The 19028-nt window shown below is 41.8% G+C and overlaps 1 protein-coding gene and 1 long non-coding RNA gene across 2 annotated transcripts in view; one reads left to right on the top strand and one right to left on the bottom strand.

Annotated features, from left to right (window-relative positions):
- Positions 1-1455, bottom strand: part of GRB14 (growth factor receptor bound protein 14) — a 112228-nt gene extending 110773 nt beyond the window's left edge. The window contains exon 1 of the mRNA XM_080669879.1: positions 1103-1455. Within this exon, the coding sequence (XP_080526005.1) occupies positions 1103-1293 (191 nt within the window). The 5' untranslated portion in view covers positions 1294-1455. The remainder of the gene's footprint in view (positions 1-1102) is intronic.
- Positions 1082-16992, top strand: LOC308249110. The gene is made up of 4 exons (XR_013960675.1): positions 1082-1398; positions 10733-10808; positions 14213-14374; positions 15424-16992. It is a non-coding gene; the product is annotated as an uncharacterized lncRNA (long non-coding RNA).
- Positions 16993-19028: the final 2036 nt, after the last annotated feature.

Here is a 19028-nt window from a genome sequence, read left to right as displayed (position 1 = left end):
TGATGTACCTTCTGTGTGTTAAGATAAAATGCTAATTAATATACTCATGTATAGTATCCTATCCTTTGGGAAGAGGGGGATAAAAAGTCACCAAGGCATGGAAACCCTATTTCCAGCACTTTGATAATTTCCTTGAAGCCCAAATACATACTATATATTTATGAATGCAAGAATCACCCTTAGGAGTTAGGCATTGTTATGCATCCATTAAACTGACAAAGTCTATAAAAATAGAGTGAATTCATCCCTATGCTATCTTACTAATCACTTTTGGAAGTTATGGTTTATTAATTATAGCTGTGGTTCATCTCACTTCAAATTTCATTCACAATGTTGCCCACACACAGTCTGCTGGTTTTTCAAGTACTTATAGATACTAAATCACAAGGCAGTGTTCTTGAGGAGGTAAGTGAATAGAACTTGCTAGTGTAAATATCTAGTTCACTGAAAGTAATTTTAACTTTAGTGAAGTTGAAGCACTTTGAAAATCTGGAAAAAGTAACAATTAAATGTATGAATGTAAAGGACTAGAGAATTGTGTATTGTTGCAACCTTTTTCTTTTCTAAAGTATGTGTAAAATTGTGAACTCTAAAGGCACTTCGTGCTGAATGCTATGGAAATTGGGAAACCTTTCCAAGCCTCTATTCTTTCCTGATGAACAGCAAGACTGCTCAAGTGTCAATCCATGCTCTCCTTCAGGGTCGCTGTAAGACTCTATGTGGGAGGTGAACTCGTTTACGGTAGGATTTTTTAAGTCTATAAAATAAAAAGCGTTGTTTATTTGTTTTTAAATAGAGGGCCACGAAGAATGAAGGGAGGTGGGCGGTCAGCCTGAAGCGCGGCCTCCCACTTCACACGGATGGGCAGAGGCGCGACAGAGCCCGGGTGCTCTCAATGAACCGGTGATGCTATTTATAAGGCTCTGCGAGATCGCAATGTCCCGCTGATCCGGTAGCAGCCAGCTCAAAGGGACTTGTCTTCAGAGACTTTCACAAACTTGGCCCAGCTCTGGGCACATGGCTCACCCCCTAGGACCGCCTCCTCACCCCCTCGCCGGCCGCCAGCCCCGGACACTCCCCCGCGCCCCGGAGGGCTGCCTACCTGTCTGCAGCACAGCCGCGGGTCCCGTCCGGCGGGGCCAGGAGCGCCCGCGCGTGCAGCCAGGGGCCAGGCGCCAGGTCGCGGGCGTCGCCCCTCCCCCGGGCAGCGCCGCACACCTGGGCGGCCAGCGGCGGCTCCCGGGCTGCAGCCCTGCCCGCGGCGCCCTGCCCATCTTGAAGGGAAGTGGTCATCGTAGCCGATCAGGGGGCTCGGGCGTCCTGGGAGACCCGCGCCCGGAAGAAGGAGGTCGGGAGGCAGGAGGCGAGGTGCCTGTCCGGCAGCCGAGCGTGCTGCAGGTGCGGTGGCCTCGCCGCCTGCGCTCCGGCCCGGTCGGCTCCGAAGCTCCTCCGAGCAGCGGGCGAGGCGGAGGGGGAGGGGAGAGGGCGGGGGAGGAGGGTGGGGAGAGGGGAGGAGCGGTGGGTGGGGGCCGAGGGCGGCGGGGCGACGCGCGGAGGGGGCGGGGAGGCCGCCCAGTGCCGGTCGGGCCCCGCGCGAGCCGGGGGCGCTCCGGGGGGGCTGGCGTCCTTCCCAGGCCAAGCGCGCCTGGGTCTCGGTGGCTGCGCCCCTGGCCTGGACCGCCTCCTCCCCAGGTGGGCGCCGGAGCGCGAGGATGAGCCCGGGGTCCGAGTGGGCCCCGGCGCCGCTGGAGGCGGGGACCCAGCGCGGCGGCCATCCCGCCTGGCTTGCCTGCGGGCCTGCAGGTGGGGCTGCGTGTGAGCAGCCCTGACCCCCAGCCCGTTCCATTCTTCTTGTTCTGCAATCTGAGATCATCACCTAAGCTGTGGCTGGGCCGCCATGACAGGCCCCACGGTGCCAGGAGGCCAGGGGGCCTTGGGGCAAGGTTTGCCCCAGTCTTCCCTCCTTCCACCCCGCAGCCCAAGGCTGGGTTAGGGGAACTGGGGGGCCAGGGCGGGAGGAGGGGAGGCAGTAAGTACAATCAGTATAGAAAACTACTGAAGTGTTTGAGAATTCTTAAGAAAGCACAAGTAAACCTGAAGATGTCTTAGGAATTAGAAAAATGATTAATTTTCTTTTAATAAGAACAGCTCTTGTTTAATAAGTTTCCACTCTGCCTTGCCCTATTCCCCCTCACAACAGCCTCATGTTAGATTTTACAGATAAGGAAATTGGGGCTGAAAGCCATGGAGGACCTTGAGCAACATAGCCCGTATAATTGGTGCAGTGAAGCTTCCACCCCCAGAATATTCCGTATCAAAATCCAGGCCGTTTGAAACGGTAATTATGTTCACTTTCTGTGATACGGCGATTCTGTCATGAAGATCTGGGTGGTACTCTGTTTCTGCTCTTCCATAAGTGCCCCAGCCCAGTGCACCATTGAGGATTTCCAAATGTTTTGCACTGTGTTCCTTGGCCAAATCAGATAACATCTGTCCCTGGCATCTGTTTCACCGGGTTTTCTTAACCTCTACAACCTCTGTCCAGGGAAAGGCAGATGACACACTGCCTCCTGAGGAAACGGGCCAAACATCCGTGCATTCTCCCCATCCCCCACCCCACCACCACACACACTGGCACCAACCACTGCTGGCACCCAGGGGTCGCTAACTCCCAGCCTTTGAGGAAACTAGGAGAAACTCCATGGAGGCAGAAATTCTTTGAGTGAAAGAGCTTAATGAATCCAAGTTCTTTATTTTTCTGATGTCAGAATTAACACCCAATAAAGAACAGTACTGGCCTGGGTCACATGGTGGGTGTATTCTCTAGGACGCTTTATACAGTGCAGTGGCCTAGACAGGACAAAAGGGTAGTTCTCCTGAGGGATATCATTAATACTACTAATAATAATGATAGGTCACATGTAGATGCTGTGTTCCAGGCAAAGCCCTCACTCACATCCAATTCTCTAAATTACGGTGTGGAGTCTGTGTGTGGGTTTTTAAAGAGTTTAAAGTAGAAGCATACAGACATATTGAGGTCACGCCAGCAAAATGAAAGTTTTGTATTAGCAGAAAACTTGAACAAAAGACATAAAGAAACAAACTTTCATCATCGTCATCATCATTGCCATCATCCCTATTTCCATCCAAAACTCTTGCAGGCACCCGTTTCTCCTCTTTGAAAATGATAATATTGGAGCACTCTAACAGGAGAGGCAATCAGTGGCTGAAGTTTGTTTCCTCCCTACTCCCAGCTCCCCCCAAGCTCACCCCCCACCCCACCCCCACCTCACCCCCACCCCACCCCCACCTCCCTCCACCTCCACCCCCCACCCCACCCCACCCCGCGCACACGAACACACACACACACACACACACACACACAGAGGGTAAGCTGGTCTTTTTTGTTAGGGAAAAGGATGGGTGAAAACGGCCTATATCTTTGGAATCACCGGAAATAGTGATTCCAAATAGTATATCCTGCTCCAATAAGCTGCATAAATTTTTAACCTTAAGAAAGACTATTAATCAGTTGGAATGAGATCCAAATTGTCTCCCCACTCTCTGGACATTTTCTTATTTAGTAAAAATCCAGGAGTATCCATTTACAATCTTTATGCTCCACCTCTAACTCCCATGGATAAACATCGTATCTGTAGTCATCAGAAACCAAAAAGAAAAGAATAAGTCTCTGAGGAATGATAGCCTAAATAGTTTTGTTTTGTAGATTAGTGTTAAATATGTAATTTACTCCCATATACCTTGAGGATCTGCACCAAGAATTATTAGTATTAGCTCATTCATATTTTTGAGACAAGCCAAGAAAAGAACTGGTTTTTGAGGTTTTACAAAAAAATCATTCTCGCCCAGCCAGTGTGGCTCACTGGTTGAGCATTGACCTATGAACCAGGAGGTCATGGTTCAATTCCTGGTCAGGGCACATGCCAGAGTTGTGGGCTCCATCTCTAGTGGGGGGCAAGCAGAAGGCAGCCGATCAATGCTTCTCTCTCATCATTGATGTTTCTATCTCTCTCTCTCCCTCTCCCTTCCTCTCTGAAATTAAAAATAAAAATAAAAATGGATTATTGTCAGTCCTCCAACAGCCCCTCCCACCAACCCAGATTTTCATAATAATCAACTCAGAAGTATCCATCCCAAAGAAAAATAGAATCTGTTTGTCTGGTATTGACCTGTATACAAATCCAAATAATAACAAAGAGGTAATATGCAATTGACCCTCACACCCTCCCACAAGATGGCTGCCCCCATGTGGTCAAAGATGGCCTCCACAAGATGACCAGCAGGGGAGGGTATTTGTGGGCGATCAGGCCAGCAGGGGAGGGCAGTTGGGGGCAATTGGGCTGGCAGGGGAGCAGTTAGACATCAATCAGGCTGGCAGGGGAGTGGTTAGGGGGTGGTCAGGCTGGCAGGCAGGCAAGCGATTGGGAGCCAGCAGTCCCGGATTGTGAGAGGGAGTCCGACTGCCTGTGGGATCGGGCCTAAACTGGCAGTCAGACATCCCCTGAGCGGTCCCAGATTGAAGAGGGTGCAGGCTGGGCCGAGAGACACCCCTCCCCAGTGCACGAATTTTGTGCACTGGGCCTCTAGTGGAATCATAAGGTGTGAACCTTTTGTGCTTGATTTGGCTCCTTTACCATATTATTTTATACTAGAGGCCTGGTGCACAAAATTCTTGAAAGGGTAGGGCCCTAGGCCTGGCTGGCAATCAAGGCTGATCTGTGGGGCAACCAGCAGGGCAATCAGGGAGCCCCCACTGGCACCCGCCTTGGCCGGCCTGGGGCATGCAGACTGGGGGAAGCTCCTGCACTGAGTGTCTGGCCCTGGTGGTCAGTGCACGTCATAGTGACCAGTTGTTCCACTGGCCATTCCGCCTTTCGGTCGATTTGCATATTAGGCTTTTATTATATAGGATTCTTTCATGCTTTTACAAGTAGCTATAGTGTTCTTTTTTCTATTATATGTAAATATCACAATTTATTTATCCATTCTACTACTAATAAACATCAGGACCATTTCCAGCTTTTGGCTATTAATACTGCCACCATGAACATTTTGTACACTTCTCTTGGTGCACAACTGCATGCATTTCCATATAGTATATGTGCAGGAGTGGCATTGTGAGCTCATGATATGTGTATGTTCAGCTTTAGTAGATACTGCCAGTTTCTTAAATTAATTGTACCAATTTTTACCATCACCAAAAATGCATAAGTTTCCCAAGTTCTTTACATCCTTGACAATTGGAATATTACTAGGATTTTCGCAATAGACGTTCTGGTGAGTGTACAGCAGTATCTCATAGTGAAATTTGACTTTTCTTTATGACTAATGAGGTTAAGCACTTTTTCACAGGATTATCTGTCATTTGGACAACCTCTTTTGATAAGTACCAGTTCTCCTGCCCATTTTTATGATGAGTTGTCTGTCTTTTTCTTGTTTTTTAATAGTTCTTTTTATTTTCTATAATTAACAGCTCTTTGTTAATTATATTTTGTAAGTATATTCTCGCATTGTATGTCTTACATCTTAGAGCTCTTAAAGGTATCTTTTATAAACATAAGTTCTTAAATATAAGCAAATTTATCTTTTTATAATTATGTTTTTACTAGAGGCCCGATGCACAAATTATGCAAGGGTGGGGTCCCTTGGCCTGGTGGGCGATTGGGGCCAATCGGGGCCAGCTGGCCAGGGGGAGGGACTGTGGGAGGTTGGCTGGCTGGCCCCAATTGGCCCCGGGAGGTTGTCTGCAGGAGCGCACTAACCACCAGGGGGCAGCTCCTGTGTTGAGTGTCTGCCCCCTGGTAGTCAGTGTGCATCATAGTGAAGAGTTGACCAGTTGTTCAGTCATTCAGTCATTCAGTCGCTTATGCTTTTGTATATATAGATGTCCTGCTTAGAAATTTGTCCTAAGTATTGATTGTTTTGCCTTTCACATTTAAACCTGTGATTCACCTAAGACTGATTTGTTTTTCTTATGGTATGAGGGTGGGAAGGTGTATGCAGTGCCTCTTTTGTCATAATTCAATAGTCCATCTATCCAGGGGTCTTTCCTGGGCTCTCTCTTCTATTGCATTGTTTTATTTGTTAATATTTATGCCAATATTACATTGCCTTAATTACTATGATTTGTAAAAAGTCCTGGTATTCAGTAGAACAATGATTTTTAATTTTATTCTTCTTTAATTTATTAACTATAGCATTAGCTTTGCAAAGACCTGATGGGATTTGATTGGATTGCATTAGATCAGTTTGGGGAGAAATAGTATTTTTTAAAATAACTTTCGCAATCCATGAAATTACTAAACCTTTCCATTTGATTATACAGTTGAGCCTAGAACAACATAGGTTTGAACTTCATGTTTTTTTCAATCAACAATTTAAAAAGACCCCCAGAAGAACTCTGGAGCCTAAAACAGATGATTGTAAACTTACGGTATGGATAAATATAGTACAGTGTTTGTACAGTATATGTATTTTCTCTTCCTTATGATTTTCTTAATATAATCTTCTTTTCTCTAGCTTACTTTATTGTAAGAATACAGTATATAATAATATCACATGCAAAATATGTGTTAACCCACTGTTTAGGGTATCAGTAAGTCTTCCAGTCAATAGTAGGCTATTAGTACTAAATTTTGAGAAAGTCAAAATTTATACATGGACTTTCAAAGGGTCAATTGAATTCTTAATTTGTTGCAATCATGTTTTATGGTTTTCTGAATAGATGCCTTCCACATATATTGTTAGAGAAATTCTTAGATATTTGATTTTTTTATACTATCTTGGATACCTTTTTAAATGTTGATTTTCTATCATTTGTTGTGATGAGAAAAACACCTGATTTCTATGTATTGATCTTTTATCTACATAATTACTTTTCACACCTCAACTCTAAATATTTAACTGAAAACATTTTTTGTTTTCTATATGCATTTTAGGTTATATATATATATATATATATATATATATATATATGCAATATAATTATTGACAATTTTCTTTGTCTTTCTAATTTTTGTATCTTTTACCTAGCCTTACTATACTGCTTAGAAATTTGAGTACAATGTTGAATATGACATTTAATAGCCCAGATTCTAGTCTTATTACTGATCTCAAAGTGATAGATATTAAATATCATATTGTTATACTTTTATAGATATCCTCTATCAGATAAGGAAGGAAGGTTCCTTCATATTCCTTGTTCACTAAGAAGTTTTATCCCAAGTGGATATTATTAAACAGCTTTTCTGCACTTACTGTGTTGATCATATGGTTTTCCTCCTTCATTCTAGTAAAGTAATAAATTATGTTGATCTTTTCAATGGTAAATTAAACTTACATTATTAGAATAAACCCTACTCATTCTTTTTTACATATTTTTAATGTTTGCTGATATTTTGTTTATAGGTTTTATACCTATGTTCATAAATTAGATTGGCATATAATTTTCCTTTCTCATAATACTTTTATGAGGTGTTGATGTAGGGTTATGATAGCCTCATTAGAGGAGGAGAGTGATCCTCTTTTTTTTAATTAAAGAATATACATCACATTGGTATTATTTGTTTCTTAATAGCTAATTCATTTTACTTGTAAAGCCATGTGGCCTTGTGGTTTTCTTTGTGGGAAAATTTTTAATAAACAACTCAATCTTAAACAGTTTGAGAGGACTATTCTTAACTCTTATTTCTTCTAGTGTCCATTTTGACAAGTAGTGTTTTCTAGAAATGTATCTCTTTCATTGAAATTGTCTTGGCATCCTTGTCAAAAATTAATTGACCACAAATACAAGGGTTCATTTCTGGACTTTCAATTCTATTCCATCTAGATTTTTTTTTCTTATGACAGTACTACACTATTTTTATTATTGTAGATTTATAGTAAGTTTTGAAATTGAGAATTGTGAGTCCTCCAACTTTTTTCATCTCTTTTAAGATTGTTTAAACTATCTGTGTCCCTTGAATTTCCTCTCAAATTTTTAAGCTCAGCATATCAGTTGCTGCAAAGAAGTCAGCTGAGATTTTAACCTATTGTATTGAACCTGTGGTTCGATTTTGAGAATATTGTCCCCTTAAAAATATTAACTTTTCCAAACCATAAACATGGGATAGCTTTTATTTAGGTTTTTTTTTTTTTTAGTTTCTTTCAACAATAGTTTGTGGTTTTCAGATTATAAATGTTATACTACTTTTCTTAAATTTATTACTAAGTACCTTATTTTTTATGCTAATGTAAGTGGATTGTTTTCTTAATTTAATTTTTAGATTATTCATCCCTAATCTCTATTGTCTTTATTGTCTGATGTTTCTGCTATATTTTATTCATGGCTTACTATTTCTTTGAGCACTTGGCTATGCATTTTCATTGCTTCCAAGTTATTGAGTTGTAAAATAGTTTTTAGAAATAATTGAAGGCCTAATTGCTAACTTCCTTTATAAAGGCTTATACTTGCTTCTGCCTGGTTCTTGGAAGCACTAGCACTCTGGAGTTATCTCATCTGAAGATGATGCAAAGCTAAGCTCTACATCTTCTAAACACGTAACTATTTCTCATTTGCCATTATTGCTACAGCACGTCATTTTGGTGACCCATCTTAGATCAAGGGTTGTTGACTCTGAACTCTTTCTCCACCTTGGTAGTGCCCTATTATCATAATGCTCATAGGCAGATCAAAATTTCCTCAGCCTTTGTACATCCTATAGAATTGACAAATGCTTTATTTGATAATGCTTCTTCATCCAATCTTAACCTATTTTATATTTTATTCCAGGACTTCTGTATCCCCTTGCTGATAGCTAGCTGTGCTAGCAAAGCAATTTGTGACTGTGGGAAAGGCTTAAGCATCTTCCATCTGATCTAGGAGCCACACTATTTTTTTCCAGTGTATTTTAGAAGATGAAGTCCACACCTGAGTAATGCAAAGCACAGTAGAACAATAGTAACAATTTAAGTTCTTAGATAGGAGGGTAGTGCAAGACTTTTAATAGAAGCACAGTCTATTGGGGATCCCATTATCTTTTATTAAATGGTCTTCTGCCGTGTATGGCCACTTTAAATAATCTTTGTGCTTCATTAAAATGTATTCATTTGTCTCCTACCACAGCCTTCAGGTGCTCAACCTGATTCATGTAAACATTTTGGCATGCTTATAAATTCCTAGTGTCCCAATTAAGTTCCATTACTAAACATATGCCAGCATGTTTGTAATATTCCTACCTGTGTTGCTGTTGCTCTGCGGGAAGAAATTTGCCATTCCAAAACTATTAGTCTGACACTTTTATGAGCTACAGACAGTACAATATAATTTTTTTACGTGGAGAAGAAAACCACTACAGTACTCTGGGAGCATGCTTTATTTTCCAGCCTCGGAAGCATGACTTTTACTGAGTACCTATCAGCACACCTGAGCTTGCTGCCTTTATTAGATCAAAAATGTGCACTGTCTTAGATTCCTCAGCTCCAGACAGAGATTCTGCCACCAACTTTGTATATTAAAGTGTAAAATGCACCTATATCATATTGCAACTTTGACTACTTTCAGTGGCTGTATGCAGGTGACTTCTTTATTAATTTTTTGAAGTATTAAACAAATTGGATATCTCTTATTTAAACAGTAATGCCAATAAAATCAGAGACTAGCCTTTGATTGAATGTCTTCAGTGATCATCAGGATTAAAAATAAATGGGTTTAGGGCTGATAGTATACCTAAAGAAATGCTAATATAATCATTTTCCCCCTAAAGGTTCTCTTTTTGCTTACATTCTAAGCAACTTTGATTGTCTAAGGAAATCAGGATATATCTGCAAAGTTCAAATGCTTGTGCAAGAAGGCTCAGTGTAACTATTGTAGGCAATTTATAGCAAGTATACAGATCCCGGAGCTTGTATTCTGTGCACAATTACTACCCTTGGCTTTAGTTTGTTTTGCTTTCCTTATTCTTAGCATTGACTTTGACTTCCTTCTGTATATTTTAGTTGTTGTTATTATTTTTGGCCTGGGGCACAAAATCTGTGCATGTGTGGGGTCCCTAGGCCTGGCCAGTGATCAGGGTCGATCCGGGCCAGGCTGATCGGGGCCGGGCAGATCAGGGCCCAAAGACCCCAGCTGGGTCGGGAGAGGAGGTGACAGTCGCTGGGCCGGGCGCGGGAGGACACCAGACACCAACGCTGTCATCATCAGTGTGCTGCCACCTCGCGGTTTCCCACCTCTCCCACTTCTCCTTCCCTCGCTGCCGTGCTGCCACTGTGGCAGGCTGGGAAAGGGGCCCCTGGGAAAGGGGCCATGTCTGCCGCCACCTACCCCTGGTTCCCTGCCTCAATTGGATGTTTGGGGCCTGCCTGCTGGGGGGAGGGACTGTGGGAGGTTGGCTGGCCAGGGGGTAGGGACCATGGAAGTTGGCCAGCCCAGGGAGGTTGGCTGTGGGAGTGCACTGACTACCAGGGGGTAGGTCCTGCATTGAGCGTCTGCACCCTGGGTGGTCAGTGTACGTAATAGTGACCCGTAGTTCTGGTCGATCCAGTCGTTTGGTCAGACTGGTTGCTTAGGCTTTTATATATATAGGTTGCAGCATATTTGCAAACCACCTCAAACAATGACTGAGTAAGCCACACATGAGGATCAGATGTACTTTGTAAGGTGGGACTAAAGCGCCACTACATGTGTGTTTTCTCCAAATAATTCTTCAAAGACATTGTCTTTTTTTTTTGTAAGATGTGGATTCCTCAGAACAGCAGCCAGGACAAAAGAAAGAAGAGAACATGGACCTAAAGCTACCACCTAGGAACAGGTGAACAACAAAGGCAGAATGTGTGCAGATACTACTAGAATTAAAAAAAAAAAAAAAGGCCCTAGCTACTTTGGCTCAGTGGATAGAGGGTTAGCCTGCAGACTGAAGGGTCCTGGGTTTAATTCTGGTCAAAGGCATGTACCTCGATTTCAGGCTCAATCCATACAGGACCACATGCAAGAGGCAACCAATTGATGTGTCTCTCTCACATCGATGTCTCTCTCCTGCTTCCCCTCCACCCCCCCCCCCCGGCCACGTTCTCTAAAAAATCAACAGAAAAATATCCTCAAGTGAGGATTAACAAAAAAAAAAAAAAAAATGGTAATGAGGAGTCCATCTTAAATTAAATTAAAACCCAAATTCCTCCCCATAGCCTACAGGTCTGAGCCATCCCCTGCTCTCTCGTCTCCTCCCCTCACATTGCTACGGTCACACCAGCCTTCCTACAGTTCCTCGCTCTCACTCTAGTCTAAAGGGCTTTGCTGAGATGCTCTTTCCAGCATCAGAGTAAAGCTGCTTTCTCCTGTGTCATTTAGGCCTCTGCTTATGTTACCTCCCCAGACAGTCTTTCTTAGCCACCCCTTCCCTCACTACTCTGTTACAACACCCTATTTTATTTTCTTCATAGCATCTATCACTGTCTGAGCCTGTCTTGATCATTTATTCATTTATTTATTGTCTCTCACCCCAAATGGAATATACTGTAAGCTCCATGGTTACAGAGGGAATGTCTTTATTCTACACCTGTAGCTCCTCAGTGCCTAGAACAGTGCCTGGCATTCAAGAAATACTTACTGAATGAGTAAACTGAGCTAAAGATAACAACTACTTCAATCCCTCCCCACTTTACTTCCACTCAAGCAGCTCAGTTTATGGCTTTATCTACCATGCAGCTTCTGTTTTTTAGGAATGTCAAATCTAACTCAACACCTAGGTTAACAGAATATATCCGAAGACCACAATCATAACAGGTTACAGGATAGTGTAGTACAATCAGGCAGCTGAGAAAAACCTACACAAATATCTTAAATATTTGTATTTAATTAAACACAAATTAATTAAATTTAATTAAATATTGGTGATAATATACTTCACATTAGTATGTACCACAACACTATTAACTAAGTAAAACATCTTTGAGCTGTATTTGTAACTTAGGTGACAGTTTGAGTGATATGACATAATACATACAATGCACTCAAGTTCATGTATCTGCTTCTCAAAAGTGAAGGCAATAGCAGAGAATGCAGTGCCTTGTTTTTAAAATGTAAGCAGTAACATTATTAGGACCCTTTCCCCAGCCATCTGGTGCTGGTCCCAAGCAGGAAAGTGTTTGCTTATTCTCATTCTCTATGGAGCAGTTGTGGGAAGCCTACAGTCAAATGGACACTAACTGGTAACACTCAGCTTTAAAAACAATGAGGAAGATTTTCAAGTCCCTTCCCCCCCCCGCCCCTGACACTGATTTTTTACTTCAGTCACAAGTCTGCTGGAACCTCTTCAATTTTCCGTTCTCCCTCATCCAACTGCATTACCCACCCTCACATGCACTCACAAACCAATGAACCATGAAGATTTATGTACTGCTGATGTGCTCACTACAGTGCCAGAGCTTTGGGAATACAGAGGTGAAGTGTAAAAAATTATTCCTGTTCTTGGAGAACTAGTCCAGATAAAAGACAAAAGTACTAGGCATAAAAAAAGCACTGATATATGTTAACTAGACTTATGGTGGTAATCACTGCTCAATGTATACATATACTGAATTATTATATTATACACCTTAAACTAATATAATGTTACTAGAGTCCAGTGCATGACATTTGTGGACTGGGGGTGGGGGGTCCCTCTGCCCGGCCTGCGCCCTCTCGCAGTCCAGAATCCCTCGGGGGATGTTCGCCAAAGGGTCCTCAGCACTGCCGGAAGGTGGAGAGGCTCCCAACACCACTACTGTGCTCGCCAGCCATGAGCCTGGCTTCTGGCTGAGCAGCACTCCTCCTGTGGGAGTGCACTGACTACCGGGGGCAGCTCCTTTGCTGAGCGTCTGACCCCCTGGTGAAGAGTGCACGTCAGAGCGACTGGTCATTCTGCCGTTTAGATGATTTGCATATTAAGGTTTTATTATATAGGAGGAGGATATGTCAATTATATCTCTTTTCTTTTAAAGCAAGGGTAAAATCAACAAATTTAAAAAAATATATAAACATTGAATCTTACAGGACAAAATACAACTATAGAAAGCAGTTTATATATATATGGATATATATATTACATTTTATATATATATATATATATATATATATATATATATATATATATATATATATTGACTGCAGAGAGAAAGGGAGAGGGAGAGAGAGATAGAAACATCAATGATGAGAGAGAATCATTGATTGGCTGCCTCCTGCATGCCCCACACCGAGCCCGCAACCCAGGCACGTGCCCTGACCTGGAATCAAACATGACCTCCTGGTTCATAGGTCAATGCTCAACCACGGAGCCATGCCAGCCGGGCTATAGGAAGGCGTCTTAAAGCTTATTCCCCAAGTAAGAGAGTGGCATTTCAGGCAAATGGATAAATACATAAAGAAAGGATGATATGGCTTATTTATAGACTTTGAGGAGACTTGATTAAAATGGAGTCTACGTCAGAAAACAAAAACTGGGAAATGCGGTTAGTTAACAAATGAGAACATATCATCAAGATGTTGAATGTTAGGCAGAAGCATTTAGATTTGTTTGAATGGAAAACTTGAAATTATATTTACTCTCATCCCTCCCTATGTCCTGAATTGAAATAAAAGATTTCTTTTTGTTAAATAATTCTTTCCTGGAAGTTTTCTATTTGTAGGAATGGCAGTTAAAATCTTCTGAAGGTATGTTAAGAATAGTGGCTGAAACCTCAAGCTGGGATTTTTAGCATTTATGTTTTTTGGTAAGGTCTTTTTGCTATTTTTAAACTTAAATGATTTGGTTTGGAGGAATGAGAAAAATGATCTTTAATGAGAGATGACATTTTTCTGAAAGCAAATAGATATTTTACTTCAGTGGGCTAGGACATAGTTACTTTCTTAACTCTCATAGTCTGTTCTTGGTTTATCTCAGGATCTGCAGTATACATATATTCTATGTAGCTGGGTAATACTTGCCCTACATTTTATTTTTTTTAAATTTAAAACTTATTTCTATCACCCTGTGACCTAAATTATTGCCAAAGGAATGAAGAAAAATTGTGGAGCATGTATTATGGACCATTGCATTAGTCAGGGTAGACTAAGATAAAATAGGTGTAAAAAATTACTCTCAAGTCCCAGTAGTTTAAGAAAGCATAGATTTATTTCCATCATTGGTTGGCAGGGGTCCTGTTCAGACAGTGGCTCAGAGACCCACTTCATCATCCACAGCTCCACCATCTAGAACACATGGTCCTTGCATCAGGAAGCAAGAGCATGGGAATTCACATACTGCCTCTTATGTGCTTTGACACATTGGCCAGAACTAGTCACATGGCTGCACTGAAATTGCTAAGGAGTCTGGGAAAAAGAGTCTTCTAAGGATCCAGGAAGGTAAGAGAACCAGATTCTAGTAGGCACTAGTAAGGTCTGCCATAACCAGGCATTGGGCCCATATGCTTCATATGTTTTATTTATCCTTCACAAAAGCTTTAAAGAGGAATATTATCCTCATTTTTGTAGATTAAAAAATAGCTTGGTGAGGTAAAATGAGATTTGGGTCAGAGGTCCTGTGTTGGGAATCTCAGTTCATTTATATACTAGTTGTAAGACAAATTAGCTCGTGTGTCACTCCTTCTGCACAACTGAATAGTGTACATCACAATTGGAGGTTATTCCTGACCTCTAGCTGGTAGTAGGCACCCTTTCTCTGTCTTCCCATACCAATCTCTGCTACTCTCCTGTCATCGTGTTATCTACACTAATAAAAGAGAAAGATGCAAATTGACCATACCTTTGCAACGCCCACCAGCCAATCAGGAGTGAGTATGCAAATTAACCCAACAAAGATGGTGGGTTAATTTGCATATGCAGGCGCTAAGCGGCCGGGGGTGGGGCTGGATGCTTGCTCTTTGCCATGGCGATGGATGATGCAGGCGTTCCGCATGGCCCCAGCAGCTCAGGGCCTCTGGGCAGTGAGGGAAGGCAGAAAGGCAGCTCCAGCCCGAGCGAAGGCGGTGCTGGCAGCCAGGGGAAGGAAGGCCCATTCTTGCGCGAATCTCTGTGCATCGGGCCTCTAGTTGCATTACAACTACTGTTATAATGGTAAATTTCTTGAGGAAAAGAGTTGTTCTTATTCATAATTTCATCCCTTGTGCCTAGTCCACTATCTGACAGCTGCTAAGTGCTTAATATTTATTGAGGGAATACAGTCACATACTTAACTTTCTGGCCATTTATTGGGTTAAATCATCAGATGAAAGGGGAGATGCTGATAATGACACTTAGTAACTTTCCATATTCTAGAAAAGCATAGTGAAAAATGTGTATTTTTACAAATTCCTGGGTTTTTTAATCTGTAACTAAATTACTTAATATTACTTTGTGGCAAACTATATATAAAACCCACAGGCATGTTAATTTCTATTGTATTCCTTTCCTAGGGCTTCTGTAACAAAGTGCCACAAACTATGTGGCCTAAAACATCAGAAATGTACTGCCTCACAGTGCTGAAGGCAAGAAGTCAACAAGATTGATTTCTTCTAATGGCTGCAAGCGGGAACTGACCTATACCTCTCTTCCTAGCTTCTGGTGATGACATAATCCTTGGTTTGCAGATGCATCATTACAATCTCTGCCTCCTTCACATGGCTTTTTCCCTGTGTTTTTCTCTTTTTCTTATAATGACACCAGTCATATTGTATTAGGGCCCACCCTATTGACCCCATCTTAACTTGATTATATCTGCAAAGACCCTATTTTGAAATAAGGTCACATCCACAGGTTCTGGATGTTAGAACCTCAACATGTCTTTTAGGGACACAGTTTAACCCATAACAACTATGAATAGTATTTTTTAAATATTTGAGCCAACATTGATAAGATCAATAGACTTCAAATAAAAATCTAGAGTCCTACTTCTCTTAAAAAGTCAGAAGATCTTGAGAGGATCTGCCTTCCCACATGGCACTAATCCCCTGGAACCAGTGGCTATTTCCCCCTTTATCTGAGGCCTGTGCTTTCCAGGTTGCCCCACTCCCCACTAATCTCTAATGTCTCCTTGTCTCAACTTCAGAACTGAACATTAATTATGACAGCATCAAAAGGCCAGAATTCTGAAACTCAGCCCACTTCATTCACTACATTATTTCTCTGGCCCTGATGATTTATGATTTTGCAACTCTTGTTATATATATAAAAAAAATCAGCTCTACAGATAGAGAACAAGCTTACTAAATTCAATTTATTATATAGTCTTTCGCTTTAAAATTAACAATATTATTTACCACCCCAAAATTTATTCATGATGAATCATTTCAGAGTGACTTATTTAGAGTTTTAAATATGATCAGATACAGCCATGAGAAATGAAAAGGTGGTGTCAAAGGAGAAAATGAGGTCAATAATCACTTTTCAACAAAAGTAGCTGAAATGATGCTGGCAATAATTAAGAGGAAGCAACACAGAAAATGAAATGTATTATATGACCCACCCATGGGCAAGACAAAAAGATGCTATATTCAGAAAAAAATAATAATACTATTAAGAGGCTAATAGTCAACTTCTAAGGAGTATACAAAATGAATTTATAAGTAAGAAAAGAAAATCCCTGAAGGGACCCATGAAATGAGGGTAAAATGTGAATTCTTCTCAATGTTGTTGTCTTATTTATTGCTAATTAGAGAGTGCTGACTTGATACAGCATTCAAGGACAGTGTATTTAACAAAGGGGAGAAACAATAGAACTTTAGACTTGAGTGGACATGAATCTCTGTCCCTTAGTCAGTAAATTTTACATGTTCAAAACTTACTTCTTTGCTTTTCACTTCCCCCACCAAATTCAAGCCTGCTTCCCCCATTGGGTTCCCTGTTTTCCTGTCACCTGAACTACAAACACCCCTGCATGCCTCCTTTTTTACTGTCAGCCACACTCAATCAGGGATCTGGTTCTGTCATTTTCCACCCCATAAGTGCAGTGTGTGGTAAAAGTAGGTTTATAGTTGTTTGCATGGAAAATAACACAATAATAAATAAATAATAATACAAGAATAAACTCTGTATTTTGAGTATGGTCCTAACTTACTTTCCAACAAGTCAAACTCACTGAACATGTTACTTCAAAGTTAAAGAAGGGGTCCTAACTGAAAAACAACAAAAAAAAGAAAGAAAAAATTACAAATTGAAATGTAATTATCCTATTTGCCAATTTGATGTTTTCTATCTGGCACCATAATCTGTAGTTTGTAGCATTAAGTGTATTTTTCAAAATATGTTTTTATTTACTTGAGAGAGAGAGAGAAAGGGAAAGAGAGAGAGAGAAACAGCAATCATTGCCTCCCATACAGGGCATGTGCCCTGACTGGGAATCGAATCAATGACTTTTGGGTTCATGGGACAATGCTCAACCAACTGAGCCGCACCAGCTAGGGCATTAAGTGTATTTTTTGGTACAGTTAAAAACGTGATATATAATGGTTACAAACTACCATTTTGAATAAGAAATATTATACTCCAAATGCCACATTTATTGGTATATTTCCAAGTGTTCTTGAATATTTGGGGAAGGAAACAAATAGGATCTTATCTAATAAAGAGGTAATATGCAAATTGACCATCACTCCAACATACAAGATGGCCGCCCCCATGTGGTCAAAGATGGCTGCCCCCATGTGGACACAAGATGGCCGCCACAAGATGGCCAGCAGGGGAGGTCAGTTGGGAGGGACCAGGTCTGCAGGGGAGGCCAGTTAGGGGTGACCAGGCTGGCAGGGGAGGGCAGTTGGGGGCAACCAGGCCTGCAGGGGATGGCAGTTAGGCATCGATCAGGCTGGCAGGGGAGAGGTTAGGGAGTGATCAGGCTGGCAGGCAGAAGCGGTTAGGGGCAATCAGGCAGGCAGGCAGGCAAGTGGTGGTTGGGAGCCAGTAGTCCTGGATTGTGAGAGGGATGTCCGACTGTCCAACGGGACATTGGAGAGGGTGCAGGCTGGGCTGAGGAATACCTGCCCCCCCCCCCCATGCACAAAATTGGTGCACCGGGCCTCTAGTGTTTATATAACTGCTACCAATATGTTTTGCTTCACTTTTGAAATAACAACAGTATTATGCCATAAGAAAACCATTCATGAAGGCAACAAGTATTTATTACATGTACACTGTGTACTAGGCACTGTCATTGGCTCTGCCCTCAAAAATTCTGCCTTCAGGAATGTTATGGACCAATGCAGGCTAGAGCCAAAGAAGCAAGCAGTTACAATAAAGTTTATGAAAGCAGCTGTAACACAGTACTCCAGGGCATCTAGGCAGAAAAAGGACCCGGTCCAAGCTTGGGCAACCAGAAAAGCCGTTGCAAAGATGACAACCATGAAGCTAAGCCCCAAAGAATAGAATTCAATCAGGCAAATTATGTGGGTGGGACTTCTCAGACAGAAGAACAACTGCGTGCGCAAGGCCCTAATCCAAGACAATGAATAGTTCAGAATAGCTGCAAATAGCTCAGTGTGGCTAGAGCACGGCGCTGCTGGTGCCAGGGAGGGAATGGCATGCAGAGTGATGAGGATTAATGCCAGCAGGAAAGCCAGGGCGAGAGCATGAGGAGTGCGGAACGTCCTACAGAGTAACTTGGGTGTCACTTTAAATACTAAGAGTAAAATGTAGTAAGTTTCTAGTGCTTACTACAAGCTCCACATTGTTCTGAAATTATCTCATTTAGTCTTTACAACTGGTGTAAATTCTAAGTACAGTTATTACTCCTGACTTTATAGATAATGAAACTGAGGCACACAGACTAAAAGTACTTTACCAGGGATCGCAAGTGTGGGGCATGCAGGAGGCAGCCAATCAGTGATTCTCTCTCCATTTATGTTTCTATCTCTCTCTCTTCCTCTCTGAAATCAACAAAACTATATTTTAAAAAATTATTTGCACATATACCTGTGTGTGTTGTTTTTTTCTGGGCTTTCAATTCTGTTTCATTGGTCTGTGTGTCTGTTTTCTTCCAATACCAGGCTGTTTTGATTATTATTGCTCTCTAGTATAATTTGAAGTTGGA

The sequence above is a fragment of the Plecotus auritus genome, assembly GCF_963455305.1.
Source record: "Plecotus auritus genome assembly, chromosome: 5".
Lineage (NCBI taxonomy): Eukaryota > Metazoa > Chordata > Mammalia > Chiroptera > Vespertilionidae > Plecotus > Plecotus auritus.
Note: the sequence above shows the minus strand (reverse complement) of the source record. Positions and strands in the feature narration are given on the sequence as shown.